Raw genomic sequence first — 21,169 nt, forward strand, 5'->3', positions numbered from 1 at the left:
ATCCCCACCATAAATCACATTAGCTAAACATTCTTTCAAAGCTTCTAGACAGCTTCATGTATTGCAGGATGCCAAAAATGCAGTTTCATTTTGTTTTCACCTCAGAGTTATGTTTTAACATAAACAGAAAGAAATCAAAATGGACATGAAACAGACTGCAAGTTTAAAAGAAGTATTTCAAATATCTTTGGTTGCTTCACATGAAAAGGACAAAAGGGAGTAATACAAGGTCACGAATAAAGCAAATAAGATTAAGTGCAAGATCTTGATGCAGTGGTCTTTGAAACACTATAGATTATATTGAAAATTCAGGGTAACAACAACTACTGCAAAATGTTACACATTGGCTCCCAAAGTCAGCAAAATCTTCAAGAAACACACAACCAGAGAAACATATTTGCTACCTATTTATCATTAATGTTTATACTCTCAAAGCTTAATTTTCTCATATGGCAAGATTTAGAGTAGAGTCTTGTATACATCTTTTCCATTATTCATAAAACATAAGAAGATATAACAGGAAACAGTTTTCCTTCAAGTTTTAGCCAAGCAAAAAAATACTACAACAGAACAACTGCCCTATAAGAATCATATTAACACTACCCTTAATCAGAATTAGCGTTATTTTTAAGGTACTGCTATTTTACAGTACAATTTCAGACTATTTAAATAAAAGTGGTTGCTGATACATTTCTCAAACACATTCAAGGAAGCTGGTACAGATACAAACTATTGACTTGAGATTTTGTTTGTATCTACTGTTCCTCAATGTCAGGAATGAGCACAATGATTAACACCTTTGAAAACCTATTCTTCAAGGCAGTTGCAAAGTATCTTAAAAACTATTAATGACAGCAAGAAGTGGATCATGGCTGCTCTGGCACTCCTGCAAATACAAAGCTTTCTCAAAATGAAAAAAAATGAACATTGTTTGTCTTCATTTAGAACTTCCTGAAAATTCTATATTTTCAGCAACTGTATTTTAAGAATCAGATTCTCAGATATAAACATTTTACCAGGCATGATGTACCACAGAACCTGTAAATTTCAAAAATCAGATCTTCTCATTTGTTATCATATGTATGTCCTTGTCCCTGTCCACATAGAGATGCAGTGTTGAGTGCATCATTGTTGGAATTGTACTTTGAGTTCTGATAGTCACAGATAGATCAGAAACACACTTTCAACAAACACAGGGCTTCCTTCTTTATCCAGGTACATGCATGATCTTACTTTTATTGATGTCCTTAGGAGGCTTAGAATAAAAAGCAGTTTATTAATTTATAATTCATGTAACAATTATGGTCATGTGTTCTTTCATATTGCAGATAGCGCTGCACAGCAAAATGAGTTTTTAATTAAAGGTAAAATTAAAACTGCTCTTATGCTCTTTGATGTAATTCCATTTAAACCAGAGAATGTGAAGCAAATTCATTACTGTAAAGTACTTTGTGGCTGGAACTAGAACTGGAGTCTAGTTCAAATTCACTAACACGGCTTTCAGAAAAAAAAGTTGCAGAAAGTTGCAGATTGTGATGTGGTCCACCATTCCCTCCCTAAGGGTACAAGCATTTACAGAATCACATTTCATCAACAGTAGTCCACCTACGCATTTGTAAATATGTAGAAAAACCTGGCTGTTGTGAATAGGAATCATACGTTGCCCTAGTTACTGCCAGTCAACATCTAGAACAACCCAAAATATCCTAGTAGGAAAATGGCAAGCAGATCACATCATCTTACCTTGCACTGCTAAACCAGCTAGTCGAATTCCCTGCTCCAATGATGAACGCAATCGGCCATCAAGAATGTCCTTTTTCACTTGTAGGTAATACTGATATCTACAAACCAGAAAAGAGAACAAACCAGAAGGGCAGTATGTATATACAGCTTCTACAGAGCAAGAGACTACTGAAAGCAAGAAAAACTCACTTCAAATATGTCAGGCAGCTGAACAACAGTCAGTGCCCGATATAAGAAGCTCCACATCATCTATAACATACACAGCAAAATAAATTAAAATGATCCCTACACGTGCAATGTTTCCAGGTGTATGAAAAGGAAAATAAGATGTTCTAGTTTGTCCTACATGTTTTTGACCACACAGAAGAGGGATATCTGCAGGGACGACATCCTCTATAAATTCTGTACAAGTTAGAAGAGACCAAGTGTTCTACAACTCACAAAGAGGCTCTTCCATCACTTACTTATGTTTTTTACTCAACTATCACCATTTTGATAAGAAAAATGGAATGTCAGCAATATCCTTTGGCTGGCTGATGTAACTTTGTGGCCCATATAGTGGCCTTGTTGTTTTGGGTTTTTTTTGTTTGTTTGATTGTTTGATTGTTTTTTTAATTGGGATCCTTCATCTGTAATGTTAACTTAGACACAATACAGCAAAACCAATTTCTAATATCACAATACTTGCTTATCAACAACTAATCACAAGGTAAACTACGTGAGTTTAAACCTCATGGTAGAATTTACATATTTCACCCCATTTTGCAAAAGAGTAGGTGCAGATGAAAAAGACAACTTCCACAAAAGCTTAAGGAGTTATCTGTGCATCCCTTCCACCCGCCAAACTGTACCAGACCCGTAGCACAGCTGGTCAAAGCAGCAGTGTTAGGCAGCCGTCCCTCCAGAATATCAAGTTAAAGTCCAGTGAAGACAATTTCATTAACAAGCCACAACATTTTAATCTGTAGGCAACAATTACATGTTTGCTTGAATTACCTGTGTTGCACAGGCACTAAAATCAGCAAGGGACAAGACACGCAGCTGAGAAAATTACAGCCACAATTGCATCCCCTCAAACAGAATAGATTTAAAATATAATGACTTGAACAAAACCAGATCACTCTGTCAAATCTGGATTAAGAAAGATGTCATACTCAAGGATACCAACAAGCCTCAGAGCCTGTGACCTCTGAAAACGAACAGCAGAGAAGAAGACTTAAGGCAATAAATGCCTGACTGGACTCAGCTGCAACCAGTAAACCACATTTGATCTTAAGTTTGAACCTTTGGGAATAGAATATAAACAGTTCTCGTCTTAATGATTTCAGGCACATAAGTCACCTTCCTGGTACCAAGTCAATTAACTTGTCTGCAATGAAGAACCACTCAAACATCACCTGTGTCACTATCTTAACTACACTTAACTACACATTACCACTTAACTCTGCGTAGGCATTAGAAAAAAACCTACATGCTTAAAAACAAGCACAACCCAAGCCATTCTTTGAGGGGTATTAATCAAATACAGCATTTTACACTCTTCCTCAGTTAATTCTTCTGTCAGCAATGTGAGATGCAGTAACTTGCCACTAGACAGCACCAAAGCTCTGAACAGACCTGCACTCAAGGTAGCAGCACCATAAGCAGCTATAAGCAGTGCAAATCTCTCAATGAAAGGCCTGTGGATGTATTTTAATGTCTGAAAAGATCCCTTTTGAGTTCACAGATTTTATGTGCACTTAATTGCCAGGTTGCTCATTTTTAGGTTTCCTCTTCCCTCTCACTTCCCCCAGAAAGAAGAATAACATTGTCAAAAAGGAAAGAAAATATTCACCAGAAGTGCTTAGACATAGCTTTCACAGTATCATAAAGGTTACATCTTTGGCCGATTTTGAAATATGCTGGAGAGAGGCAATGTAAAATCATACTGTTGCTCAGCATGACACCTGTGCTTCAACCCCAGGCTTCACACTTGCCCAGTGCAAGAGACAAGTCAACTTGTTTGCAGTTCTTTGCAATGACTAACTCTAAATTCTGAAAATACACACGCTTTCATACAAGCCTGATGTAAACTGCTTTGTCAAGTATGTAGGTGAGTAAGTGTTTGCTGAATCTGATCTTAAAGACCTGTAATCCTGAAGCACGCTATTTATGGCACTGGTACATATGTATGCATGAGTTGCACATTCTAGTCTGCCAGAACAGAAGGAAAATCCTCCATGTTCCTTAAAGCTCTGTATAGTTAGAACTATTACTAAAACAGACACAAAGTTAAAAGACTATACAGAAGTCAAAATAATGTAAAATCCTACCACAACATCCCAGCTCTATAAAAGTCAAGAGTATCACCAGCTTTCGTGAAGCCATGATTCCATGATTGCTATGCCAGCAATTTTAGACAAGAGTTCAGAAAAATGCTTTAAGAAATCACTTAGCACTTACTTCACAGAAAAAATGCCCACTTGAAGGTGTGCAAACTTGAGTGTGATACAGGTCATGATCAAAAATCCTAACAGCAATATTCTACAATATTATGGTACAGCATTGCTTTTACCAACACTGTAGTAGAACAAAATACTAGGATCTGTTATTAATACACCGTGGTCACATAAAGCATGAACTGGAGTCACTAATTCGACTGCCCAGGAAGAGGTAGAGCTGAGCTGTTACTGAACGCCCTGAAGGAAGTTCTACTCAAAGGCCATAATAGCTCGAGGAGCCACAGATTCATGACTCAGTTGTTCTGCAAAACTGTGGTCAGGCCTTCTGCCCAGTCAACAGGGAGCTGAAATTAGCCTGTGTTCTATCTAGGATTTGAGGCTCCTTCATCTGAAATTCTTTTAAACACTGTTATTTTATAACTATGCTATAGCTGAGAATGCTCTTTGCTTGAGTTGCTAAAGTATCTCTACAATTTGAAAGCAGTTAAACATTTGAAAAACGATTTGGCTATACATTCACTGAGGAAAGCTGTTCCAGAACAGCACATAAAAACATGCATTTCATAAGCCTCTTATTAAGTGGTTTAACTAGGAAAGCATATGGAAACTGAACAAAAGGGAAGTGTACAAACTTTACTCACAATTAATAAGAGGCAACAAATTCAAAATTAAAACTTACAAAGCTTTACACACAAAGTCAGTCTGGGATACTATGGGAGCACAGGGAAGAAGAGAGACCACCACAGCCAAATGGACTGACAGCTGAAATCTCTCACCTTTAGTGCTCTTTTTGGATTAACAGTTTTTAGCAGAGCCTTTGTGTATTCAATATAATGAAGGCTACTATAGTTTGCCAGCCCATAGCTATTTCCAAAGGGAATGGGAGTGGACAACACGTCTGAACAAAGCCATAATTATAAGGGTATCATTTCCCACAACTCTATTTAACCAATACACAAAGAGTACATTTGCATCTATTGCATTGAAAAGCACACTTTTTCTAAAGTAAACTGGACAGTTATGAGAACATTTGTATTCCAGAATCAACATCTGCATTTTAGCAATACATAACACGTCAGAGGGTTAAAACCCCTAGAAGCAGGAGATAAGGGTAACGTTTTGAAATGTAATTACAGTACCCACATTATGACTCAGCTGCAGCTGTGTAAACCTATGGAAACTCCATTTGCCCATACAATTCCACAAAGACCTCCCAAGACCAAGTTTCCTGTTCTGCTCGCACTTCAAAAAACAACATGGGTGTCTGTAGAGTGTCACTGACTTCCCTGTACTGATCAATCACCACTGATTACCCAATATATTATTTCTGCTGCTCTTCTAAGTATGCAGAAAGTAACTCAATGTCTTTGATTTACAATCTCTTCAATAAGGAATACTTCCAAAATACAGGCCGTCATGCAGAACCTGGCCCAACCAATACTGGTAGTCAGAACTGCATGGAGATATTTAAGGGTGGTTTAAAAAAGCAAGAGTATGGGTTAATTTTGCAGAGTAATTATGGATTAGTACTGTTTAAATGCTGTACTGATCAGTCTAGATCTTTGCTATCATTCCCTGCTTTTACTTTTACTTTCTCAGGGACAGGAAGGATTGGGGAAATGCACAATGTCTCCTCAACAGCATCAAAGACTTTTCAAAACTGTTTTTTTTTTTTTTAAAATCAGTCAATGTGTTTCCCTAGAAACTTCAAGTCAGTACAAATGTGTTAGTTTCAATACCAGTAACTTGTTATCATAAGTGCATGTTAAAATACATAAAAGCACCCGAAAACATTAGTTATCCAAGAGGTACAACTCCTTTAAAATTGTTCCTAATGATGCAATTACTGGCTTGACTTTTTTATAACTCATTAGGTACCATTTTGGCATCAAGCCTATCTCTTGGATAACTGCACAGCTATGTAGCTCAACTTCATTTCTGGAAGAAGAGAGAACTGCTTTACTAAATTCATATGCCCAAATTACAAAGCCTTCAAGACTGAAAGGAGAAAAAGATTGGCCCACAAGTGTTTCAGCTCTCTTCCAACTCTAAAAAATAAAATCAAATGGAAATAATAATAAAAATAATAAATCTATTTGAGTACAAGATGATCTTCAAAAATTAGGGACACAATAAAATTCTCATTGAATCACAACAACAGCCTGACACGGGTTATTTAGGTTTACCTCAGAATGGTAATATTCTTCTGAACAGAGACTATGCAACCTTCAGTTATGCAATTATCTGCCCACAGGGGAAGCAATTTCTCATGAACAGAGGGCTTTTATCATGAACTAGAATTATTTTAAGCATTAGCTTTGATATTTGTGAGTCTTTTATTCTTTTTACCCCCCAAAACGTGCCATGATCTTGGCTTAAGTAGCAACAGGATTCCACAGAAAAGTACATGCTACATTTTTAAAAGAAATTCATTCTTTTTATTTTAAGCATGTGGTCTTTCAAACTTTCTCAGCCTTTGAGCTAGATGAGTCAGATTACAGCTATTCAATGTGGAAGCAAAGGAACTATTTGATAAAGACAAAAATATTGTTTTTATTTATTTCACATTTGAGAAAACGAAAATATTTAACTCTTCCTGATTGCTTATCTGAGAAAAACATGCTTTAAACAGAAGTAGCCTTATTTCATGAATAGAATCTGAGGCATGTGACTGGTGAAGTAACTCAGACAGGAAAACAAGGCAGATTTGGGAAAGTTAGATTTTGTTCCTAAGTCTCAGTCAAGAATGCTGCTTACTGGATACTGCTTATATGGTGCAAGTCACTCAATACCGAGACAAAATTTACTCCAAAATTGAGCTGCATTATATATGGCAATAAGGAAGAGCAGGTAGATAAGATTGGTCTCTTCAGATACAACGTTTAGTATGTTGGCAAAGTTGGTGTTTTGATTTCTGGGCTCGAACAGGCTGAAACACATTTGGAAGTAAAGATTCCATCAGCACATCTTAATCTAAAGGCATTTAAAAAAAAAAAAGATATACATACATTGATGATGTCATTGACAGTAATGCAGTGCTACGGTCTTGTCTTTGCCTTTCTAAAGAAAACTTAGATGGTGTTGATAAACACCATCTCTAGCTTGCTCCTCTGGAATTTCATCCATTTATCTCCCAGCAGAAGCCTGATATTTCACAGCACTAGACAATAGCCATTTATCTGGGATTTATGAAAGAATATAAAGAAAAAACAGGGCTGTGCTCCACTACCAAAGAGCAATATTTTTGGAAGGATATTACTGAAAACAAGTCTGCCACACCCTGCAGCAGATCTTCAGAAAGACCAGTAGCTTTGCCAGAAAAAGAGGAGACAAAAGGAGTCTTTGTCACACACACAGGAGGATATTCCTTCAGAAGTGCAAACTATCAATGCCAACAGTATAAACAATCATAACAGACAGTTTTTAGGATAAGAACTCCTTGATCAAACAACCCTAGAAAGTAGATAAAGGTTAGCATCAGGTAACTGAGAAACTAGATTGTTCAGAAACAGCATCCAACCTTCCTACATCCTGGTTTCCTTCAGCAGCTGGGTGGAAAAGATGACGGAAACTAAAAATTAAACATATGGAAAGACTAGTGTCATTCCTTTTCCCCTTCCAATTAAGTTAGAACAATGCTGGGTTAGCATCATTTTTTTTATGTCTTTGTACAACTGAAAAAGGAGGACAGATAACACAATTCGTATCTATCCCCTCATCACGATCAAAACACAGTTCTTATCTACCCCCTCATCTCTCAGTCTCATTTTAAAAGCAAGAGTTTACAGCTAAATGGAAGAAAAGAAGAATTTGGATAAGACAGGCTAGTTTTACAATGACAGACATTTCCATTTGTTTTGACATGCAATTTGCAAGCATAGAGGCAAATAATAAACTTCCTTGCACTGTGAGCAGAGTGGCTGAGGGAACTGGGATTGTTCAATCTGGAGAAGAGGAGGTTCAGGAGAGGTTATTGCTCTCTACAGTGACCTGAGAGGAGGTTGTAGTGAAATGGAGGTTGGCCTCTTCTCCCAGGTAACTGTGATAGGATAAGAGAATTGCTCCAGGGGAGGTTCAGGTTGCACATTAGGAAACATATCTTGGAAAGAGCGGTGAGGCAGTGGCATAGACTGCCCAGGGAGGTGGTGGAGTCACCATCCATGGAGGAAACGTGGAGATGTGGCACATATGTTACTAACCTATTAAGCATTCTTACTGGCAGCAGAAGACTGAACAAATTTGGAGGTTTGTCCATTGCTGGAGTTTCTCCCTCCCTAGGCTGGAGCTGGGAGACTAAGCAGAACCATGAGGTACCACACTGCTTCTTGCAGGCCCTGCCTTTCTGCAGACACCTTCTGTCTCCAGCCACTAGCACCACATCCTGTCTCAGTGATATGACCATTGTGAGAAGGGAGTTTGGATTTTAAAGAAATGCTTTGTGAGTGTTTTGTTTATCCTGCTTTTTTTTTTTTTTTTTTTAATAGACCACAAGCACTTACATGCATCCAGTCCCTGTTGAGGCCTGCAGACATGACACGAGCCTTCCAACACACGTACTCCTTCCTTGAAAGGCTTAGCCAGCAGATGCAACTTTTTGGTATCCACCTATTTCTCTATATTTAAAAAGGAACCCCCAGCTGCAACAGATCCATCCTCTGTCCTAGGTTCTATTCTGTTTTGAAAAACAGCATATTATATTTTTTTGATACTCTGAGTTCAAATAAGCCCACAAATATGAAGCCAAACCTTAAATAAGAAGGCTAGTAATAGCATGCTTTAGCAAGAAAGGAAGGCATGCCACAACCTGATCCTGATTTTCTGCCCTTGAACTCTTGAATTAATTATAACAAATTACAGGGAGCCCCACTACAATTTATAAGCACAATAAACTCCCTCACAACCACCTATAATTTTATCAGGGTTAATCCAAATACCTGAAGAATTATACAGTAGAAAACTCCAACATGCCGTTTAGAGTAAAAAATGTGGGAAGCCATATTCTCTCGCTTTACAAGTCCCATCTCTCAGCAAAGGCTAAGTATGCTCCCTTCAAGTTAGAGTCCAACAAAGCCAGACCCTGGTAACACCATCAGATCATTCACCTTTATAAAGGCCAGAGGAGAACTGCAAAAATGGCAAAATTTTCAGCTGAAAAACGACATTCAATAAAAACATAAATATGACATGGAAACACTAGACTAAAATATCTGGGAGTGAAGAGTTCATTAGCCATATTTATTTGTAAGTAATATGCCACGCATCCATCTGTTTTGGATTTTTTAGCACATGTTAAAATAGTTTTATTGTTCAACATGGCAGTCCCATTGACTTCAAAATACTCACATAGTTAACTACATGTTTGTGCCTCCTGAAATGAGGCAGATGCATTTGGCCACAGTATGGGAGATGCTTGCTCTCAGCTTTCTTTCTTAAATGATCAAAAAACAAAATGGAACCAATTCAGTCAGCTCAATTACCCTACAAACCAACTGCAGCAATGCACTGTTTGTTTCTTTTCTTATAACTCTTAAAGGCTGCATTTGATGATCAGTATTTTCATTCTTGCAGCCCAGCCCACTTCAAACAAAAGAACAAAAAGAAACTACAAACCCAACATAGTAAGCACATTAAAGGTAAGAAAAAGATGCAACCTTCCTTAACAGTGGTAATGCTAGAACTAAACCCAGATCTCTTCTCCATCAATTGGCTCCACAACTAACTAGAGTGATTATCAAAGCCTATGAGAGAAATCAACTCATGCTAAATTTCCTTCACCCTTTTTGTGCAGTCTGCATGAAAGAAAAAAAACAAAAAAAACCAAAAAAAACCCACCACCACAAGTACTTTACAGTTTTTGTTTTGTTTATTGGTCTAAAAACTGCTGCCTCTACCCTCTCCTACTTACGAACACGATCTCCTCCACTTCCACACAGGATCCTCCCTCAGGAAGCAAAGCACAAAAACACCCTCTTGTTGTTTTTCAATTTTGAGACCCAGCAAAATTTCAGCAAAAATGAGATTAGACAAAAATGTTAATAATAGCTTTGATTTATTTCATATTACTCACATGTGTTGACTCAGTTCAAAACATGCTGTTCTGTACCCTGAAGAGTATACACAGCTAACCTTCAAGCTGTCTCCACTGTGGGAAAAGGTGGTTTAAGTTGCATATGGAAGCAATATGAGTCAACAGTTTGAACATTCTCCTGGTAGCCAGCCAGGTTAATGGCCAAGCAGGTTAGAATATCACACACAAAAAAATGTGGTGAGTTAACTAAACATATGTGTACTCTAGCTCATAGTCTACAATACTGAAAATAAATAGATAAGTGTTTTTTTAAATTTAAGTTTAAGTAGAAGCATGACTAAATTATTCTCCATACACACACACACACGCACACACAAGCAAAAACACCATGAAAAGTTATACGTGTCCCATATACTTCCCTCCTTGTTTATAGCAGTTGGAGTAATTACAACATATTCCATCCCTCTCAAATCTTGTCTCGTATGTAAGCACACAGAAGCATATCACAAAAGCTTTGTAGAGCAGAACAGTATACAAGTATACTCAGGTGTTACTCCATTCAAAGAGAAAGTGGATACATGGGAACTTACAGATCACGGGCTTAGTCTGAACTTTATTTAAAGGCTGTGCTAGTCTGGAGGGAAAGTTTGTGGATTTATGGAACTCAAACAAACAACAACAACAACAAAAATTAATAAAACCTTCAGGTAGTATTCCCATCCCATGTAATGCAACATTCAAATAAAGATCTACTGTATTTAGGAGAATTTTACTTTGTATGGAACTAAAATCCAGTTCATTTATTACATTATATATATCTCCAGTAATAAGAAAACAGTGAAATGAAATGCAGTGAAGTTGCTGCCTGTGTGTTGGGCCTGCAGTACTGTAGATCATTCCTGAGAAGCCATTACTGAAGCATCTAATGTTAGGGTTCACAATCTGCAGAAAACATAAAAACTCAGGTTGTTTCCCTTTCCCAAAGACTGATGACTGTAGGGTTTCCATAGGAACAGTTGAACAGCCACTCTGCACATCAGAAAACCATGCAATAAAATGACGGCCCATGAAGGTGTTGGAACTTCCCTCTAACAGGAGTAAACGCAATCCTGCAAAAGCAAATGCAGCTCTGATAACAATGGGCAATGTTGCCAAAGAAGTATATGAATCATTGCCCTGTTGGGTGGATAAAGTAGATTCATTTCATGAAACGAATAATTATTCTTTTTAAAAGCTTCAAAACAGCTGAAGATATCAAATGCAAAAGCAGCTGCCAAAGATAAAACAGGGAACCAGTAAACATTTCACTGCACAGGAATGTGCCATCTTCTGACACCAAGACTTCTGCCAAATTCTTTTTGAGATTTTCAGCTGCATAAGGGCCTCCACACAAATGCTTCTTTTAAACACACTCAGAGTCTTCAGGATTGTACTGACATCTTTCAGCTTTCTATTCCGCCAATAAGGGAAAAAATATTAAAAGCTATTCAGTTCCCTGAAAAAAAGGGTGTATTTCAAACATGTTGCATCTCAGCAATAGGGAAGGAACATAACATTTGCTCCCTCCAGCCTGTAGGATGGCCAAAGTTCAATAAATTTGACTGAAGACTTGCAGCACTTCTATAATCAACATTTCTACTGTCGAGAGAAGTCTTGAATTTTAAAGAATAATAACCCCAATCAAAAGCAAGGGTCACTTTGCTTAAAGTTGCTGGCCCAAATGACTCCTTCTGACACTGTAGCCAAATTTCAGACATCTACCTGAGGCTCATTAGCAGAAGACCAGTAAGCTGCAGTTCCCTTTTTGACACAAGCAGCAGAGAAAGGATGAATCACCTGAGGAAAGTGATCCACAGCAGAAGAATCCTGAATCATGCTCTGGAAATGCCCTTTTCTTCCCTCTGATTACACAGGAAGTCTGGAGCAACCTTTATTCCTGAGGCTCTTTGAGAGAAGATGCATGATTACCAAAGAACCAGACTGCATCACAGAGACTCACATAAAACATCCTCTGGCAGTCTGCACTTCACTAAAGAAAGTACAACTCATTGCTACTGCAGCATGTAGAATGATAACAGGATATTAGCCCCAGACTAGGTAACAGTTCATTTGTCTAAACCAGTGCCTTAAGCTGCCCTGGGAGACAAGTCAAAATCAGCACACCAGCCCGTAAGGTACACTAAGATATGCACTGTGTATACTGTGCTACTTAATGAATGGGCAGACCCATTTCACAATGCTATGCATTGCTATTACACCTTAAGGAGGAAAAAGACAGTCAAGCACTTTGCAATAGTTTAAATGACAAAGGCAGTGAGCTGCATAGTTCATGGATTAGAAGAAATGCTTTCTTTCATCTTTATTTGAGGATATACATAAAGGCTTATGGGCACTTCTGTGACTCAAGCATCTGGGGATAAGAAGTGTTCTCCATTTTTCCACGTCTCCTATCCAATTTCTCTTAAACCAAAGGATTAAATAGAATCCCTCTTACTTTTTATTTTTTTTTCTTAAAGAGGAGAAGCAAAATTGCTCCATTACAGTAGACACCCCAACCGTTCTCAGTATAAGATTCTCAAGATTCTCCCCTTAAGCTACAACTGAGAAAATAAAAACAGCTCTTCACTGAACTAACACATTCCCTTCTTCTGTCCAGCAATGACAGATTGGTTAAAAACAACCCATTCTTTTCTCAGAGATGATATTATGTGTAAGTCATCAATGCAGAGGTCAGAACCAGGCTCTGAAAAGTTGGGCAAAGCCTTAGTAGGGCAATCACAAGTGAAATGGATGATAAGCTGTCCTTTTTAATAAGTAACCATGTAGAATTTGGCCTGTATTTTAAAGCTGTTTCATTTCATGTAAATGTTCTTTCTACTTTATGAGCAATAAGAATTTCTTCTCCATCATTAAGGAAGCAAAAGGAAACAGTTCTAGTACCAGCATGTCACTTGTTTGAAACTAGAACTCCACTGGCTTGTTTACTTTCATAAAAGTGTATTGAAATATATACTATTTTTAGACTAGCCAATTAATTCTTGAATTTATTCCATGCTATGACAAACTACGTCCTTTGTCTTGTGCTAAATACCAGTTCAGATGAACGCCTGTACATAAGACATTTATATTGACGTAACATAACAACACACCCACAAAACTGAACTGCACCCTCTTGCTTATTGCTTCCAGGTCCTAAATATGCTTGCTGCAGCTAATACCAACAGTGGACATGACTAAAAACACCTTGCAACTCAAAATCAAGCCCTTGGATATAGTTTGAGAAGGGAAACACTGAAAAGACAATTTAACTCAGCACTCAGTGCAAGCTGTTTGAATACCTCCACCACTCAGATAGCATGGATGAATTCAAGCTGGTCTACACAAAACCAACAAGGAAGCTCTGGCAATCTGTAAATGCTGTCATTTAAGAATTAAAAACTCATAGCATAATTTGCTGCCATATAAATGGCCCAGTAAATAGCCTAGAGTGCTTTAAAAGTGTCAGATCTACTGAAATTTAATACAAACAGTTTCCATCAGGGGAGAGATATGTAAGAATACGTGACTAAGCCCAAGAACATAAAATAAGTATTATTTCCTCATGATCAGATGAAAATGCGATACTGTCTAATGCCAAGATATTCCTGTTACAACATTTCTAACCATCACAGCCACTGCCTTCAAAACACACTAAAGCAAGAATGCAGGCTGAAGTATCCAAAACTGTATTTATAGTTATGCAATGCTTTTTTAGAATTGCTACATATGTACTGCACAACCACAGACATGAAAACACATTCACTTTCTGGTCTAAAAGCACCATATAATGTAATAGATTAAATCTAAGCATCAACAGCTTCTTAAAATATCTGGCACAAAGAGCTCAGCTTTCAATAATCAACATACAGAGAACAAGCTCCCCATTCACTGAAGAAAGTCAGCAGGGAGAAGGGTTTGCCCTCCTCAGCAAATTATTTTATAAACAGGGAATTAATGTTGAATCTTGAAGGAGGTCTTATTTTTATGTTAGACCTTAAACTTTCAGTAAAATACAAAGCCAAAAGAAAAACCCCAGGTCCCCTCAAATATGAACATTACCGAAAAGCAAAACAACACATAATGATATGAATGCAAGAAGAGTCCAAGCAAACACTGCATGTTATTTGTTGCTGTCGTGCTCTAAAAACATCATTAAGGCTTATTAAGTATCAGGTTGTTTACAAAGTGTACTACGAGCCTAATGTGTGTGTTTTTTTTATGCTGCAGTAGCCACTAATATTTAAAAAATCCAATAATTAAAACAATAAAACCATCAAAGGAGCACCAAAATGGAAATGTTCCAGACTGCTTAAGCCTGGGTGGCCAACCGTGGCTCTAACGACTCATCCAGCAGCTGAAAAGCTGCACATCTGGCTGCATGAGCTCTCCAACCAGAAGCTGAGATGGATGAGGGCTGCTGTCAACACAAGCAGGATACCCCAAGTTGGAAGGGAAGCACAAGGATCATTAAGTTCATCTCCAAGCCTCCACGCGGCACCACCCATCATTCAATCTCAATGTCAGAGAGCACTGTCCAAACACTCCAGCACTGGGGTCCATGCCCACTGCCCTGGGCAGGCTGTTCCATGCCCACCAGCCTCTGGAGCAGACTCTGTCTCCAACCCCCAGCTGCCCCTCCCCTGGTACAGCTCCACGCCGTTCCCTTGGGCCCTGTCGCTGTCACACAGAGCAGAGCTCAGCCCCTCTGCTCCCAGTGAGGAGCTGCAGCCTCCGTGAGGCCTCCATCAGCTCCTCTGCTCTGTACTGAACTAACCCAAGGACTTCAGACACCCCTTATATCTCTCCCTCTACGCCCTTGACCATCCTCACAGCCCTCCTTTGGATGTTCCCTAATACTTTTACATCCTTCTTATACCATGGTGCCTACTGTGTACGGTGATTATTGTCTTAATTCATTAAGATAATTTAAAATTACAGTCCATTGATTAACAGCTCTAAAACAAAAACATGTGTTCACTGTCAACATATAGAATGATAGTGACCAGTACCTGCACATGAATTAGGACATTTTTCATACAAAAGAGGACAATGGAAACTGGTTGCATTTACTTCTCTAGAAGCTACACAGCCTCCTCCTGGACACCATCTTCTTAATGCAGCAGGCATACTATTAAACCATGACTGGACAAAGTACACTGTAAACTTGAAGCAACAGATAATTTTTGGAAGAGAAAAATTTGGGCAAAGCAGTAAGGCTTCTTCTGCTTGAAAACCAAACTTCAGAAGTAGTTACAACAGTAACACTGATTGTTGAACTCAGATTTATTTCTCCAGGTGTCAGAGACCATTTCTCTGACCTTTGTTTTTAAACAGTCTATGCCCCCACTTCTCACTCATTTTCCTATCCATCCAACTTAATCTCCGTAATCACACTTAATCACACATCTCCGTACTGACATCCTGTATGATATCACTCTATACATTTGTATTTATGTATTTATTTTTCACAGTAACTGAATTTCCAAGAACAACCGCCATTAAAAAATCCTAAGGATCTATCAGAGGTGTATGAACAAGTATGGCCACTCAACTCATCCCAGCCCATCACTTCAGGAAGGCACAGTCAGGGATCTCCCAAATGAACTGTATGGTACACACTGTGCTGTTTTCTTCTGACGCTCAAATCAACTACTATCAACAGAGAGGTACACAGAGAGACTTCTCAGAGTGCCACAAGCTAGAAGTGTGACCAAGCACGGAGAGAAAAGCAGTTTAATACAGTTTATAACCCTAGCAGTCAAAGTAGTTCCACAACACCGAGCTTGCCACAAAACCAGACGGGCATATAAAGATGTGTTATCCAACCTTAACAAGCAATTAAAAGCACCATTTAAAAATAGCAGTAACCAGTACAAAAACCCAGCTGACTGCACTTATATTAAAAGCCAGCAACATATGAAGATGCACAGCTTTTGTTTGTTCAAAAAAAGTCACATAAAAACAAGCACAAGTAGGTGAGACATTTAAAAAGGATTTATTTATTTATTTTTAACAGAGTCAGGCAGGGTGAACTCTGAAGTGGAAAGGAAATCTAGAGTTCAATTAACAAATAAAAATGGATTTGGCAGAATCCTTTTCCCCTGTAAATACAAAGTGGTCACAAACCATATATTTTCCTCTTGGTTTCATCCTCCAGTGATGTAAAAACTCACGCAGTTATAAAGGTCTGTAGCTATGTATGTTTTGGAAAATACTTGTTTTCAAAGTCATCATTGAGCAGTTGCAGAAAGAGAAAGATGGGGGACTGTGAAAAAATATTTCCTTAAAAGATAAACACAAAAACACACCCCTAAACAGCTAAAAATGGTGCTGAATGAGCTAAGGTGATTAAACAAGACAAAACAGACATTCATTTAGTTAAAGGAGATGTTTAAGGCTGATTTTTCCACAGACCCTCCAACAAACAGGCCTGGCAGCCACTGACTCCAATTCTCCACCTGCAAACATTTCTACGCAGGTGCAGTCATCTCTTTCCAAATATTCAGGGCTTTCTTTCATTGAAAAGCTGTGCAGCGGCTCTCTGTGTACAACACAGAGCCCAGAGCTGAAGTCAGGGCAAGCACCCAATGCAGCACAGTGTACGTTCTGCAGGATTCTCTTTCTACACAGACAAATCAAATCTAACTATTGCACACGTCGATATCCTTCTCATCCACATCACTGCTTCCTTTTCGCAGCAGCATACCCCAATCTGCAGCAGCGCAAACCTCATTTGCACAGACATGACTAGCTATGAGACTGGAAGCTTCTTCCAAAAAAGAAAAACACGCAGACCAAAGAACACATCGATTCTTTCACAGGAGTATCACGTGTGAAGAAAGATATTGTGAAAACTAAAATACAACTTCAGTTTTCCCTTGGAAACGTAAGGAAAAAGAGATAACCCACCATAACTGGACATGGATTGTTTGATAGCAATACAGAAAGCAGCACTGCACACACATTTTCAGAAAGCCATAAGAGTGTGTGGGTTCTCTGTTTTTGGAACAAAAGCACAGTGAAAGCACTCTTGTTTACTCTAGACACTATACAGGGACTTTTTATTTTAAAATAAATGGTTGAAAGGATACGCCCCCTCTGAGGAGTTTGCAGAAAATAAAAGGCAGATTTATATTTCTAATCTATGCAAATATCTACTCTACAAGGCATCACAAAGACTGCTTTATATCAGATAGCTTGCAAATCCCAGGTGCCTTAAATATGCCAAAAACATGTGCAGCATCTCCACCTGCGATGGCTACTCACTCTGAGAACAGCTGGATGACTAAAAGGAGGTTATCTAAGTAGCCGAGAGAGCTTTCTATGAAAAATTCCTTTTGCTAATGTGCCAGCTCCCATATTCCCACCCAAATGGCATCTTCTGTGGCTTCCATCAAGACTGAAAAGCTTTTCAAATTCATCTCATCTGCTTTTTTTTTTTTTGTTTAAAAAAAAGGAAAAAGAAAATTCTTCTATAATTTTTCAAATTATAGTAATTATAAAATGGCCAAACTTTTATTGATATCATAGGAAATGATCATGAGGCTGTAATTCACAATTCCCACTGGAAGATGTCTCCAGGACTGGGTGCATGTGGGATTCTAGGACTTAAGGCCAAAGGGATGCTGGAGTGACTTGGATCTCAGAAGGGACAGTACTAAGATCAGAAGTTATGTACAAGTGAGAGTCTCAACACAAGACAAAACAGACAGAGCAGATAAAGTAGGGAAAAAAAAGAGGAGCAGGGGCTAGAAAAAGCTCTGTTAAGGACAATGCAAAACACCCAATGGAGTCCAGCTCTAAGCAGCATCTTCCAGCTGACCCAGCTCTGAGCACAGGAGTTGGACAGGATGAGCTCAAGAGATTTCTTCCAAACTCAGCCACTCTGTTGTTAGTGCTGCTACTTGTGTTTTGCTTCAGCATGTCAGCTGAAATTCTCACACTGTACCTCAGAAGGATAGTACTAACTACTTATTAGATTACTACTAAATTCCTCTCCCAGCATGTCATATACTGCCAGGTGTTCCCTGTGCCTCTGCCACTGAGGGACACAGGGATGAGACCAGTACTACCTTTATTTTGTGCATCCACGTTTGGCTTGTGATATATAGCAAGTTACCAGCAAAACCACAAAAAGCTCCTGACCACTGTGAGAGGAACTCCACAAGCAGAGCTCCTCTCTCTCATCGAAATCTAAAAGCCTTGGATCATTTCCTCTCTATTCAACAACTGCACAAGGTCTCTCGTACAATATTCAACCTGGGACAAATCTCCCATAACCAGCTATCAAGCCATAGTCTAAAGCTATATATCAGAAGTGGAGAAACCAGTCACAATAAAGACTATCCCCAAACGCATATATTCTCAGTTTCAAAACAAGTGTTTAATCAGTTTACCAAGTACTATCAAATAAAAAAATAAAAAACAACAAAACACAAACCCTAAAACACATCCCTCTTCGTCCACCTTCCTCTGGCATTTGTTTCAAAGAAGTTCTATGTATATTCACCACTAAATGCTTTCAACCTAAAGTTTACAGAATCTAACTAGAACTGCACAGTTGAAGATTTCCTGTCTTTACATTACACTCACAGAAGAGATCACATCACTTCAGAAGACAAAAAAAAAAAAAAGCCACACTTATCTTACAGGCTATTCTGCATCTGAAATCCATTAGTAATCCACTAGTCTTGATGTAGATATTAAAAAAATGATAATAATGTGAGACACTTAGAAGTCTCTACAGCATACATTATCTATCACGTCAAAAGGAAAACAATAAAAATCAGCAGCCGCTCAAATTGAGAGTGCTGTGAGGTTCAATTGTCACCAAAATGTTTTGTTACTACCAACCTGGGCAAAATGAGCAAATATACCTCCACAAGTGAAATAAGAATGAGCAATCAGCACTGCAGGCTGCAGCTTAAATAGGCAATAGCATCCAAGTACCTACAGTTCTTCTGCGCACACAATTAGGCTAGACCAACAAACACGAGAAACAGAAAGGAAAAAAAACACAGACACTCTGACTGCACATTAATTAATACTGAAGGAAATATTCTGAGGCTTCCTTCTTCCAAAGCACACAAGACAGGAATACACACAGACAAGCGTCAATGTTTAGTTTCAAGTCTTTTCACAGGGAAGTACGATTATTTTTTTTCTTTAGGCTTTCAACTCACTGTTTGACAAGTATTCTGCATAAATAGTCATGACACTGCTTGACAGCTCATGTTTGAAAAAATCAGATCTTCTCCATCCTACCCACAGTGGTTCCTATGTTCAATCTTAAGAAAAGATCCTTCAAAATATACCATATGCAAATCCTCAGAACACTCCATATCTTGCACACCAAGAATTAATCTACTCTTTCCCAACTACTCTTACACAAGTTTTAAATACTACGACCATATGGTGAATTTGACATTTGCAGTATCAAGGCTAGCACAGAAAGCTTCTGCCAGCCTGTACCACTTATTCCAGTCTTGACCTTACAACAGCTGTGCTGATGCAACCTTGCTGTAAACCAGATAAATTAAATAATTTTGGCTAAAAAGAGAACAAGCCCATCCCCTTTTGGGTGAGGTGGGCTAGTTTTCTTTTTTCTTTTAATACAACACAGATGTGCACAAACCACAGTGATGTGGTTTATAAGGGCAGCCCCTCAAAAAAGCTGCACTGTTACAACTGCAGCACAGGGCTCTGAATAGAAGAGTAATTCCCACAGAAGTTGTTTGCAAAGGTGCACCCTGATCATAATTAAAGGAATAATACCCTCCAACAACTTCAATCCTTTTGTGAACTATAAGGAGAAGGATCAGGAGTGGGATGGGTAAAATCCAGAAAGAAACCAAAGTTCACTTTTAACAAAACACAGGCATAAGAATAATAAACTGAAACTGTATATAAAAGTCACCTGTATATAGCTTTCTTCTAATCAGTAGAAAGTCAAAGGAGCATTGTCACTGTGGTCTCTTTCAAAACTTACTTCTGATTTTTAAATATGTATTTAATGTTCCTTTTTTTCCCTGTAGTTGGCCATGTATAATCATTCATACACCAATATCACTATCTTATTTTCCCCAAACAGATGCAACTTAGTGATGAAGTATCTCGCTTTTCCCCTTTTGGGCAGCAGGCAGGAAAGGAAAGAACCAGGTAATTCCTGAGTGAATGCTGAATGTCAGAAACAAAGTAATTGTCCATTCCCTCACAGTTATCACACAGAAGTGCAAGAAGAGGGCATCTACATACCTTGTTACCTCCTGTTGCAGTCTGGAAACACTGGGCACATAGAACATTACCCCGAAGAAAAGCAAAGGCTCATTGGCAAATTTGTCCAGCTGTTTCTTCAGAGGCTTTTCCAGTTCAACCCAGCGGGCTTGCTGGCTCTTGCTGAGAAACCAAAGGCCAAAGTAGTGTGTCTAGATAAAGAAACAAAACAGTGTCAGTTTATCCTTTTCAGCTAGACCACACACCAAAAACCAATGACACAAATGCAAACAAGAACAGATGGCACTGTGTCAAGTCTTCTATTTCCATATGTAAAAAACAAGATGTGTTTGGTTTGTTCTTTATTTATTTTCATCCTGTGATTTTTTGAACAGCCTTGAAGACAAATTAACACTGCAATATAATGTACTTCATGCAGTAATGTCAACCCCCTTATCTCTCCAAATACACTAAAGGGTTCTGTCCGAGATTGCGGCATAGGCACCATAACTGATTTGCAGAAAAAGCCTGGTCCAGTTTTATTATTTGACACGCTTACATCTGTACCTTGTGAACAGACAGCAAACATTAAGTCTTAATCAAAGCACAGAGGCTTCATGAGATCACGCCCATTGCAAACAAAGGACAAGGCAACCCTTCCAACTCCTCAATGTAAACTTTCCAATAGTTTCCAGTAGTTTAGATT

The 21,169-nt window shown here is 38.5% G+C and overlaps 1 protein-coding gene across 3 annotated transcripts in view; it reads right to left on the reverse strand.

The window, feature by feature from the left end:
• PTPN14 (protein tyrosine phosphatase non-receptor type 14) overlaps window positions 1-21,169 on the reverse strand; it is a 91,732-nt gene that overhangs the window by 31,430 nt on the left and 39,133 nt on the right. For all 3 annotated transcript variants that reach the window (XM_015857322.3, XM_015857324.3, XM_085542924.1), the window contains exons 3-4: window positions 20,506-20,675; window positions 1,744-1,841 (exon numbers count right to left, since the gene is read on the reverse strand). In XM_015857322.3, the coding sequence (XP_015712808.2) occupies window positions 1,744-1,841; window positions 20,506-20,675 (268 nt within the window). The remainder of the gene's footprint in view (window positions 1-1,743; window positions 1,842-20,505; window positions 20,676-21,169) is intronic.

The sequence above is a fragment of the Coturnix japonica genome, chromosome 3 (assembly GCF_054131305.1).
Source record: "Coturnix japonica strain WE chromosome 3, WE-NBRP24, whole genome shotgun sequence".
Taxonomy (NCBI): domain Eukaryota; kingdom Metazoa; phylum Chordata; class Aves; order Galliformes; family Phasianidae; genus Coturnix; species Coturnix japonica.